The 12,298-nt window shown below is 59.3% G+C and overlaps 1 protein-coding gene across 3 annotated transcripts in view; it reads right to left on the bottom strand.

The window, feature by feature from the left end:
• Nucleotides 1-681: 681 nt before the first annotated feature.
• PLEKHM1 (pleckstrin homology and RUN domain containing M1) overlaps nt 682-12,298 on the bottom strand; it is a 41,656-nt gene continuing 30,039 nt past the window's right edge. For all 3 annotated transcript variants that reach the window (XM_055132335.1, XM_055132337.1, XM_055132336.1), the window contains 5 exons: nt 9,675-9,820; nt 6,850-7,043; nt 3,408-3,471; nt 3,160-3,317; nt 682-2,349 (listed from right to left, as the gene is read on the bottom strand). In XM_055132335.1, coding sequence (XP_054988310.1) covers nt 2,238-2,349; nt 3,160-3,317; nt 3,408-3,471; nt 6,850-7,043; nt 9,675-9,820 — 674 coding nt within the window. In that variant the 3' untranslated portion in view covers nt 682-2,237. The remainder of the gene's footprint in view (nt 2,350-3,159; nt 3,318-3,407; nt 3,472-6,849; nt 7,044-9,674; nt 9,821-12,298) is intronic.

Below are 12,298 nucleotides of genomic sequence, written 5' to 3'. Positions count from 1 at the left end.
GCTTTCCACCCAAGTCCGCACTGTCTTCTCTGATGTAGCCGCAGGATCCAAACTTTTGCCCTGTAGGCTGCAGGGGAGGGAAACCAGTTCCCCGGAGGGCTGGGCTCCGGGCTCAGACCAAGACGGGGCAGCCCCTAGTCCTCACTTCAAGGGGGGCTGCCCAACACTCCTAACCCTTTTAATGTTCCTGGAGGTGAGGCCTTGAGAGCAGCTCAGCCCATGGGCTCACCTAGCAGCCCCTCTGGAGAAGGGCAGACCCCAGGGTTGGTCCCTCTGGGTTCCTGGAACTGGTCACCTTCCTCTGCCCTACCAGTGGGCAGTGACTGTGCCTCTCGGTGAGGTACCCAGGGCTCCTCCCAGGACTTAGCAAGGCCAGCAGCTTAGAGGCCACTTTGTGTCCTAAAACCCCACTTCCTGCTTCCAGCCCCCTCTGCGACCCTCCCTCCCTGCTGAGTTGCCCCCTCTCTCTGCCTGCTCCCTCTAGGTGTTATCTGAGCGCAGTCCTCCAAACCCCTCCCTCCACACACCCTACCCACTGGGCTGCCCTGGTCCTCCCCGGGGCAGTGCTGGGGGCTGACTCATGGGGGAGGGAGTGCCAGTGGAATGAGTGGCTTGAGGTCTCCCCTGATCAGTGGCGGCATTCAAAGTGATTCAGACATGAGACAAGATTGAAAGAGCAGGTTTTACTGGGAAACCGTTCGAGCGTCATGCAGCAGCAGCCCTTCCTCGGCACTTGCCAAGCACTTCGCAGGGTAGGGGCTCCCCACTGGAAACCTTTTATTGCATAAAGTGACACTTCAAATGAGGGTGGTACAATGGAGGTTCCCGGGCTCACAGTGGCTCTTCTGGGAGGGGGGGGTCTCTTGGAAGGTGGGACCCCACACCCACATAAGTGAGCTCCCCTCGGGCTTTACTCTTGCTGCCTCGGAGAGAACCTTCAGGAACAAGAAGGTACTTACAAGCCAGGACATGGCCAGGCCCAGGGGGCACTGGCCCCAGGCCCAGCTCCTGCCCGCTCAAAGATGCGGGTGATTCTGCAGAGATCCCGTGGGATCTGTGGCAGAGTGTTAATGCTGGCTCTAGGGGACACAGGGTTGGAGGGACAAAAGGACCCCCCTTTCAGCTGAGCAGATGTGGGTGCACCCACTTCCATAATGGGGCTGAGGACTGCCTGGCACCCCTTCCCTGGGCTGCCTACCTTCTCTATTGCACAATGTCCCCAACTGCAGAGGGCTGGGCGGGTGACTCAGCAGCCCTGTTACCCTGAGGCAAGGAAGAGCAGGTTCTTCAGTCCAAGAGGACCCAGAGGTCTGCCACCCCCCAACCCAAGGGAGAGGATGGAAGATACCAGAGGACCCCTAGCTGAGAGGTCCAGGGAGGCGGTGGGAGGCAGCAGAGCAAATCATACCCACTCCAGGGCTCAGTGGCCCTTCCTAGCTCCGGGACCCAGTGAGGAGGCAATGGTGCCGCGGCAACCCTCTGGGGACAGTAGGGGTGGCTCTGAGCACTTGTGGCTTTGCACACTGCGGCAAGTGTGCAGCCCTGTTCCTACCATCTCTGTGGGAGCTGGGGGTGGGGGTGTCACCACCCTAGTTGGGGAGCTGTCAGGGCTCACTGCTCTCACAGGGCCAGTCACCCTGAGGCAAGGAAGAGGGGGCTGGGGCCTGGGTGGGGGCCCTTCCCAGGACCAGGCAGCTCAAAGTGCCGGTAGTGCAAGGGCGCCTCCCCCAGGGGGGCACAGCTCAGGCCCCAGTGCAGAGGGCCCTGGTGTGCCGGGTGGGGGACAGGAGGTGCCCAAAGTGCTTGGCACATTGACTGGAGCAGCAAAGGCAAAGGCACAGGGCAGCTGAGGGGCAGGCCTAGGGCCTCCCGGCCCCCAGTCCAGGCTGAGCTGTCCCTCACGTTTGCTCGGGGAGAGAATGCCTGGGTGTCTTGGATGACTTGTGTTGGGTCAAGAATAAAAAAATAATCTTCTGTTGAAATACGGAGGGGAAAAAAAAACCCCACCTTAAAAAACTAGACCTTTTTAATCAGGAATGTGGAATTGCAAAGGCCCGGAGTCTGTTTCTGGGGTCCTGATAGCCCCATGAGGGCCTCAGGACACCTGTTAGTGCAAAGACCCCACGACCTCCCGGAGGAAGGTGAGGAGCAGAGGCCTCATCGAGGACTCCTGGGGCTCCCTCCGGCGGGCGAACTGGTCGCATCTGAGCCTTCTCGGGCGGGCAGGCAATCTGGAGTCAGGTGAGCAAGTTCTGCTCCTGGTACTTGCGCCGGCGGGCACAACGGGGGCAGTCCTTGCCCACCGTGGCCTGGCAGCTCTGGTGGAAGACGGTCTTGCATTCACCACACCTGTGAGAGAGCACAGCCGGGCTCATTGGCCTTCGAGGGCCAGAGCCCCCAACCAGCACCCACAGGGGGCCAGACTCAACCCGTGCCCCAGGGCTCCTGTGCCAACCCTTTGGGGGATGGGTCCTACGGCAAAGCTCCTTCTGGGCCTCAGGGCACTGCCAGTTTTCTGTCTGGATGGTCGCCAGCCCCTGGGTTCTGTCCCTGCCATTGCAAAAAAAATTAAAATCAAACAAAAACCGCCTGGGAACCAGGGAGCAAGCTGGAGGCTGGAAGTGCATGCTTGGTCTGGGAGGCACCACTGAGGCAGCTCCCGATCTTGCATTCGGGGCCGCACTTTGGCCCTGCATGTGGGAGGACCAGGTTTGGTCCACAGCACCTCATGCTGCTCCAAGCGACCCCAGAGCAATGCGCTTCGAGTGGCCCCTGAGCACAGCTGGGTGTACCCAAGAAAAACCAAAAGCAGACGAAAAGCCCCCAGCAATGCAGCTGTTTCGGGCCCGGGCTGAATGGAGGCAGACAGGATGGTTCCAGTTAGAGCGCAGCTTGGGCTGAGGCTCAGCACGGCAGGGGCTGGGGCAGACCCCACAGTGCAGGGCAGCAACTCAGTCCCTTCCCAGGGGGCCTGACCACCAGGATGTTGGGGGGGTCCCACTCAGAGCCTGCATCTCTCTTCTCAGGCAGACAGGTGGTCCTGGGAGGGATCCCAGTGCCCTGAGCCTCAGGGCACAAAGAACAGTCTCATCCTCTTGGGCAACCCCCTCCCTGCCCCGGGGTGATCCCTGTGCCCAGAGGCCAGCCCCCTGCGCGCACCTGACTGTGCTGTCGAACTCGAAGGGGAAGATGATGTCGCAGCCACGGCACAGCTGGCAGATGAAGCCGCGCTGCGTGCACAGGTCACAGTGGTGCACGTGCTGGGAGGCGAACTCGATGAGGGCCCTGAGGAAGCTCTCGTAGGTGCCGTCGGCAATCTGGAAGGGGTGCGGGGCTGTGAGGCGGTGCCTTCCCCGACCCCCACCCCCACCCCCCTCTTGCGACCCCTGGGCCAGCGCGGTGCTCACCTGCTGGAGGTCAGCAACGCTGTACTTGTGTGGCGACTCCAAGAGGTAGTTCCTATGGCTGAGCCTGCAGAGGACAGGGGCACTGCTCAGAGGGGACCGGGCCCCACCTGAGCTTCCAGGAACCCTGGGCAAGTAACTCAGCCTGTGGACACCCTAGCATTGCGCACGGGGGAGTGGGGTGTGTGAGGACGGAGGAACCGATTCCAAGCACCTGGCACCACACCTGGCATTGGGGTGGGACCCTGTTCTCAGGGGAAACACACACACAGGTGTGGGGGCCCTGACTGGCCAGGCGGCCGAAACATGTTCCATTACTTTACCGTTCCCCCCCCCCCCCCCCCCCCCGCCCCGTCAATGGGGGGAGGGGAAAAAGACCAGGTGTGAAAAACAAAAGAAGGAAAGAAGGTGTGGAAGTCGCGCATAAAAACAAACAGATGCGTAGGTAAATACAAAGTGGCCCATCAGGAAGAACAAGAGGGCGGGGATGAGGTGAACGGACAGCGCCAGCCTGTGTTGGCCTCAGCACCACCCCACTGGCCAGGTAAGCGCCGCAGCGGCTCTGCAGGGTGGGGTCCCTGCCTCCCCATGATGGCCAGCAGCCATCACCAGCCCACCCTCAGCACCGAGCAGTGAGGATGACCATGACGATGAAGAGAAGGGGCAGGAGAAGAGCAACGAAGACGGAAACCACCACGGGAGTGGGGCTGAGGCCTTGTGGACTTGCTCATGCCCCACTCCGAGAGAGAAGCACGTGAGGGCACAGAGACACCAGTTAACCTGCCTGTGGCCACACAGTGAGGAAGCAGTGTCTGAGCACTGCCACCTGGCTCGGTTACTCAGCCCGCCCTGTGCGTGCCTGCCGCTGGGAACTGCTGGAGTGAGTGCCACTGGGGCTCAAGGGAGACTCTGCAGGGACAGACCCGAGCACATGTGGATTCCACCTCTGGTGGTGGCCCTGTTTTGAGGGGCAGTCCCTGAGCAGCTGGCTCAGGGCTATGAGAGACACCAAGCGGGGTCCTGGACATGGCGGGGGCACAGGGGAGGTCAGAGCCACCAATCTGGCCCCAGTGTCCCCCTCCCAGCAGGAGCCCAACCACCACATCCTGAGAGTGCGGAGGAAGCAGCTGCTAAAAGGGCCTGGCCGGGACGGCTGTAGGGGGCGGCAGGGCGGAGTCTGGGCCCCAAAGCTCAGGAACGTGCTCTAGGATTCCCCAAATATCTGGGTGCAGGGAGGGGACAGGCTCTGGGCCTCAGTTGTGGTCCCAGGCCTGATCTGGGCAGAGGAGGTGTGTGCTACCAGCCGGGAAGGCCTGTGTGGCTACAGGGGTGAGGACATGCCACCCGCCAGCCCACTGCTTGGATCCCCAAGCCAGTTTCCCCAGTAAACTTCCAGCTTTCTGGAAACAGGAAAAGGCCATTTATCACCAGGAAGACACAGGGGAGGGGGCGCACAGGCTGTCCCTGTGCTGGCAGGAAGGGCGGGGCTGCCCTGGACAGAGGCCTCGCAGTGGCCTGAGGGACAGGCAAGCCCAGCCAGGTCTCTCTGGGTCTCCGCCGCCCCCTACACCACAGAGACCCCCGTCCTCTTCTGGCAGGTCAGTGCCCGTGGGCAGAGGCATGGATGGGCAAACGGCAGGGCTCCATGGAGAAGCTGAGCCCTTGTAACCAGTGGGTGGGGCCAGCGGGCATGGGCAGGGCCAGAGCACCAGGCCAGTCCGGTTTGTGTGGGGTTCTCCTAGGAGGCGCACGGACTCCTCTGACCTTCTTGATGCTGGGACACGCCTTTAAGAAGGTCCTTGGAGACACACCCAGGCCAGCCGGGTGAGCCCCTTTCTCCCATGGGAGCCAGCCAGAAATCTTCACAGTACTCCACCTCTGAGGTCTTGCCCGTGTCTCTAGTCTCTCTTGCTTGCTTAGCCCATGCTGGCCGGTCCAGTCAGGCCTCCACTCCCCTCCAGGCTGCACTGCACTATGGACAAACTGGTGTTTCCGAGAGCTCTGTCCAGAACACAAATGTCCATGCTGAGGCCCTGTGCTGGCCCCTGACAGTGGAATAAACTCCCTAAATCTTCGGGGTGGCACCTGGGGCACTTCGAGGGCTGGCCAGGGCATCCACAGGCCCTCTGCCCCTTTCTCCCCCTCAGTTGCTGCAGCCACAGAGCTGTTGGGTGGTGGCACCTGTCACCCTGCCTGAGGCCAGAGGAGGTGGCAGTAGTCTCCTAGTGCTACAGGTGCTGACCTCAACCCCGACTGACACTGACCGTTTCTGTCCAGAAGAAAGCACCTTCTTCACGCCCAAGGCTGCTCAGGCCAACTGTATGCCTGTGTCCCCCACTCCTCATCTCCCTGCACAGCTCCGGGAGGCCACGGGCGCAGGGCTTGGCCTATCACACTGTCAGGCAAGCCGAGGCCGGAGAAGTGGGATACACGCATGTGGTCAGAGCCAGTCCCCACAGCAGGACTGCCTTGAGCGTCCACTTGGGCCAGTATGGGCCACCCATGATGGTCAGCAGGGCAGGCCTGCGTGAGTGGGGCTAGTACCCAGGACCACCCAGTGATCCCAGAGATTTCAGCACTCGGGTCAGGGGTCAGCAGGCCATGTGGAGCCTTGGGCCTGGCACCCTGGGAAGGATGGTGTGAATGGAGACAGGCCCTCCACGGATGGAGCTGGGCAGAGGCACTTGCGGAGTAGCCGTCTAGGTGCCAGGGGCCTGTAGGCTCTCAGGTTTAACTGACCACTGCAAGGACCCCGGGATCTAGGCTGTGCCCTTCACTGAGAGGCTCTGGGAGGGCAGCAGGGCCCCTTCGCCCACGGAGGGGTGAGAAATCCAGCACCAAGGCCCTAGCCCCTATCCCAAAGGCCCTGGAGGGCACAGTACCCCAGGGTGCTCCCTGCCCCCCAACCTGGCACAGAGGCCCAGTCAGGACCAAGATCCCTCAGGCTGGGCATGGGTCAGCCCATCCTTCCCGAGGGTGGTGGAAGGTGCTGCTGGAGGGGCCAGGGTACTGCAGCACCCCACTTTCCTGGACCTCACCCAACCTCAGTCTGAGACCTCCCATGCAGCACATTCCTCAGGGCCTGCACACCTGCGCACCAGTTCCTTCCTGGTGGGCACAGATGTCCCTGCCCACCCCACATGCCTTGCCCAGTGTCACACCAGTTCTCAATGAATCTGGCCAAATTACAGGATGAAGCCACATGCACAGACCCAAGGCATGGCCAGTTCCTGAGCTCCGCTGAGAGGACACCAAGTGTGTGCCTGCATGCGTATATGTGTGTGTGTGTACGCCGGTGTGTGCATGCACGCAAGCCATGTGCGCGCGTAAGTGCCATGTGTGTATGTACTGTGTGTACATGCACATGCATGTGTGCGTGCGTATATAAGCCATGTGTGCATGTGTGTGTGGTCACGCACGCCTTGCTCCACCTGTCTGGGCTCACCTCTTGCTTAGCTCCCTCAGGGCTCCGCTCCGGCACAGGCCCAGGTAGTCCCCCAGAAGCTTCAGCTGCTCCCGGCTCCTCGAGATGAGCCGCATCTGCTCCACATGCTCGTAAAGAGACGCATTCACCAGCTGCAGGTTGATGAGGGGCTGGGCCCGGATCTTTGTCAGGAACCTCAGGGCCTGCCGGCAGATCTGGGGGCACCACCAGGCATCAGGGATGGGCAAGAATTGAGTTTTCCAGGAGCCCCTGTGGGTGAGGCCCTCACCATAAAAAGTTCCCCCCCGCCAGGCCATGGCACCATCTCCATCTCCTATCTGAGGAGACTGCCACGAAGTGACACCGCCCAGGGGCACCACCCACAGAAGTCAAGATGGAAGGAACTGCACCCCAGACCCCCAGATGCATGCTTTCGCCATGGCACAGGGGTGGGGGGCTGCTCTGGGCCCCTCTCAGACCTTCCTGGCCATGTCCGGTTCCCCTGGAAAAGGAACTGGCCCTGGGCAGCACATTCCTGGCACAGGACCCAGAGACACAGTTTCAAGAGAAGCCACCCCAGCCGCCCCCTACCCCTGGCTTTACTGAGGCTCCCTGACGTCTTCGTTACCCGAGAGGCCATTGACGCTCAGGCTAAGGACAGTCACTAAGCACCCACCACTTGGCAGACACTGGGAGGAGGTTCTCGACTGCATTCATCTTGATCCCTAGAGTCCAATGGGGAACACGGCATTTCCCCGTTTTGTGAGGAAACTGTGATTCAGAAAAACTAAAGCAGCCTGTCCAACTCCCGAGGAGAAATGACAGCCCAGGGCCTGGGGAGGGGGCTCCGAGGGCCTGTGCACATGCTTGGCAGGGGGTGGGGCAGTGGGTGCAGGGTGGGATTCCCAGCATGGTGCTAAGAGCAGTTCCAGAGCACCACAAAGTCTGGACCCCAAACCAAGGGAAAAATAGCACCACAGGTGCTGGCCAGGCCTGACGGAAGCGCTGACCCCGCACCAGCTGCTCCGCTGGGCTGCATGACAGTGGCGGCTGCAGCTGAGAAGCCTGTGTCCAGCCAGAACTGTCCCTGAGCCCGGCCCCAACACTTCCTCATGTCCTGCTATGTGACACTTCACCTCTCTGTCCCTGTGGAGAACGGCGGACATGAAAGAACCGACAGCTGCTGGTGGGGTCACTGTAAGCTCAGATGGAAGATAGCCCCAGGGGTCCAGGAGGCCACTTGACAGGCACTGCTGCCTGTGCCCCCAGGGTTGCTCCCCAACATCACAGGGACCTGGACTCCACTGGCTCTGACACCCCCCCTAAAGCCAAGACAATCCTATACATATATGTGGTCTCCTGGCACAGAACCACAAAGCCAGTAGCAAGCAGCTGGCACCAGGCTGCATGCCTGCTATTGCCACAGGGTCAGGGAACATGGCAGGACCCTTGCAAGACTATATCCCAGCTCCCCTGGCAATGGGGACTCCTCCCCCACCTCCTCCTTTTCCTGGCATCTCCTGGGACCCTGGAGATGGGGCCCTTCCCAGGTCTTGGCCTCAGGTGTTGGGTGAGGTGCAGGGGAGGCCACCACTGTGTGTGCGTGTGTGCGCGCGCGCGCGCGTGTGTGTGTGCAGGCCAATAGGCAGCAGGCCCTTGGCTGGCTGTGCAGGGCTCACACCCGTGAACAATGAGGCCTGGGTCTGCCAGCTACTCACTTCCTCCTCTGAACCTCTGGGTATGGCTCCTCGAGAGAGGGAGGGAAGCACCCAGGCTCCAGCCACGATTGGCGGGGGATGTGGTGAGCCATGAGCGTGGCTTCTGGAATCTTTGCACTTGCCACTGATGGTTCTGATGGAGAGGCTGAACTCAGGACAGGGGTGGGGAGGGGGTCACCCACCAAACACCAAAGTGAGGATCTCCTGTCTGCAACACCCGGCCCTGGAGGGTGGAGGCTTGGGGTGGCGCAGGCTCTGATGGGGATCCCAACCCCAGGGCTGGAAGCCCCTGTCTCAGAGAAGCAAACAGCTTCTCTGCATGCCCCTGAGACCCTGGGAGAGGGCCGGCCCTGTCCGAGTGAACTGGCACTCAATAGCTGTGAGAGGGGAAGGGGGATCCTGCCTCAGCTGGTCCTCACACTGCCCCAGAGGGCTGTTAACCCATTTTAGGAGAAGGAGACACGTCATTTGTTGGTGGTAACACAGCTAGAAAGCAGCTGAGCTCAGCGGGAGAAGAGGAACATCAAAGACCTCAAAATGCATCTACTCCAAAGCGTCCTGCAAACATGAGACCTACGCTATGATGAGATCATGTCCTAGAGCAGTATGCACGAGCCCAGGATAATCCGACTTCACAAAAATCAGATGAGTACTAAATAAACGACAGAAAGAGCTGACGCTACAAGGGGAGTGCTGCCAGCTGGCCTGCCCATCCGCCCATTTAGTCAACACTCACCATCTATCTCTCCTCCCGCCCACCCACCCATCATTTATTCCTTTTTTTCTGCATCTACCCATCCATCTACCTAATCTATCCTCAATTTCCTCCTCTTGTTTCTCTCTCCTCCAAGCAGTTGTCAATTCCTTAGATAGTTTTGCCTATAACTACAAGATGCTCCAGAAAACCATCTCCAGATTCCCATCCAGGCCCCCAGCAGATAATGACAGCTCTGCCCAGGCACCGTGGACAGGCATTGCTTTTCCTCTTGGGAGGCCCAAATCAGTGACTCTGGTTTCCTGAGAGCCAACCGCCTCCTAGTGCAAGTTCAGCAGCAGCCATGGAGAGTGGTCATCCTACCGTTGATCTGCAGCCCTGAGCAGCCACTATGGACTGGGGCTCGGACTTACTGGGCGCTTGCTGAGGTCCCAGTTGTGGATGATCCTGGCCGGAATCACTGAGGCATCATCTTGGTGGCAGATGTCACAGTAATAGAGGCCAGAGAAGGCACAGAGCTTGGGTCGTACGAAGGAGAAGCCAATCTGGCGGGAGCAGCCTGGGGAGGACAGAGGGATGGTGAGTGGCCTGGGGCCATGCAGAAGGGACGGACTGGGGGAAAGGCCTCAAAGGGCCCACTACTTCAGGGAAGCAGACAAAGCAAAGACAAAGATAAGAGCCACCTTGGCCTCCTTCACATTCCTCCACTCCAAGTCAAGGCTCTGAAAAACACTGCAAGCACTATTCACCAATGTCCCAGAACAGAAGACTGGAGAAAGCAGCTGGCTAATGCACAACGGAAAATGACTCAAAACAAGTAAGGAGCTGGAGTCATCTTGCACGAGGCCAACCTGGGTTCGATCCCTGGCACCCCCATATGGTCCTCTGAGCCTTGCCAGGTATGACACCTGAGCACAGAGCCAGGAGTCATCCCTGAGCACTGCTAGGTGTGGCCCCCAAGCCAAAAACCAAACCCAAACCAAACTTAGGTCGGCTTGGTTCCCGAGCCTGCAGCCCCTCAGCCTGCTCACCAGCACCAGCTTCCTCCAGGCCTTCCTCTCTGCTGGAGCCCCCAGATGGATGTGACTCTGTAGGGGGGCGGGAGGGGGAAGTACAGCCACAGGGAGTGGGTGGGGAAGCAGGCGGACACAGGGCAAGCTGGACACGGCTGCGTCAGCTTGTGGCCACAGCTGCCTAATAGCAGAGAACTGGGGATCAGGGCCCAGCCTCGGTCTCTCTGCCTGAGTGGGCAGTGTTGAGGCCAGGGCAGCCCCTCCGGCCTGGCTGCCTTACCCTGGCCTTCACAGGCTTCTTCCTGGCCCCATCTCCAGCTACCACCAGCTATTATGTGGGGTCATTCCAAGTTCAGAGGACAGAGTTTTGAAGTGCCCTCCCCCTGCAAACTACGAAAGACCAGCTGTCAGGCTGGAGTCTGTCTGTCCTGCTGCCAAGCTGAGTTTGTGGGTGGAGATGGGCAAGACCCTCCTCTCTCCCCCCAACTCTCTCTCCAACTACTCAGGCTAACTCAAGGCACAGGAAGTGCTGCCCACCAGCTTAGTTCCCACCGGTGGGCAGGACAGGCTGATGTGCAAGGCCTGGCTGTTGGGCTGGGCAGGCTGAAGCTATCTTTTGCAGACTGCTCCCATGTTCCCGGGACAACACAGGCCACTTCCTCCCAGAGGCCCACCCAGGCTGCTCTCCAGACACGCGGGCCCCACCTTGCTGGCAGTGGCCAGGACATAGCTCAGTATGCACCCAGGCCATGAGCCTTGGCATTTGCTGTCTAGCAAGTGGGTGGGCCAGGGAGATGGAAGACAGGATCTAGTTTGAGGAAAAGAACAGAATCAGGGACATGAACAGAGGCATATCACAGGGCCCCTCAACACAGGGAGAGGAGAGGCCTGGGGGCCCGTTAAGATATAGATTCTGTGACCTGACCACTGAGGCTTCTTTCTGGCTCCTTGCTAACCAGTCCTGTGACTTGGGTTTCCTCAGTCATAAACTGAGGTAGTCAGAGTCCCTCTCCAAATGGGGTCTGTAAGGAAAGATCTCACTTAATATTGAGGGGATTAAATGTGAGAATCTAAATAAAGTGTCTGGTCTGGTGCCTGGCAGAAAGAACTGGAGTTGGTGGTGCTGATGACAGAGCAGATGTGACTTGGCACAGCAGCCATGCTATATTACAGAGCAGGAAAACAGCAGTGGCAGCACAGCGAACATAGCGAACATAGGCCCACAGGCACCAACCACATGCCCACTTAGACCAGCATCTGGCCAAGTTCCGGGGAAGTCAGTCAGCTCCTCAGTCGCCTGAAAATGCTCTTTTTTTGTTGTCTGGGCCATACCTGGCAGTGCTCAGGACTTGCTACTGGGCTCTCAGTTTAGAGGACGGTATGGGGTGCTAAGATATGAATCTAGGTTGGCTGTGTTTGAGGCAAGCACCCTGCCTGCAGTACTATCACTCCAGCCCCACTGCCCACACTGTCAAAATTCTAGTGACCCCATCTGCAGAGTGGTCTGGACCAGCAGGCACGACCCTGGACTGTCTTCACAGTCACAGAGAGATCTACTCAGAGTATGGGCCCATTTTAATAATTTTAAAATGCTGTGTGCACTTGCAGAGATATGCAAACTATTTGGAAGGGGGGAGCAGGCATGCTGTGGTCACTCTGAACCCCTTACCCATATGAACATCAACATATTTATAAACCAAATTTATCATAATAATAGTAAGTTTGGAAGTGGGGTTGGAGAGTGTACAACGGGTAGGGAGCTTGCCTTGACTGCAGCTCACCTGGGTTTAATCCCCGACACCTCAAAGATTCCCTGAGCCTGCTAGGAGTGATCCCCAAGCACAGGGCCAGGAATAAGCCCTGAGCACTGCTGGGTGTGGCCCCCCCCAAACAAATAAAGTGTTTGGGAGGGTACAGATCCCAAAGGAACAGTATAGCAATGGAGGGTGTGGGAGCTGCCACCCGTGGGTCCCACAGCTGGGGTGCAGGGAGAGCCTCGTGGGCACTGCTGGCCTCGGGGTGGG

Source organism: Sorex araneus, chromosome 3 (assembly GCF_027595985.1).
Source record: "Sorex araneus isolate mSorAra2 chromosome 3, mSorAra2.pri, whole genome shotgun sequence".
Lineage (NCBI taxonomy): Eukaryota > Metazoa > Chordata > Mammalia > Eulipotyphla > Soricidae > Sorex > Sorex araneus.
This window is presented reverse-complemented; position numbering and strand designations above follow the sequence as displayed.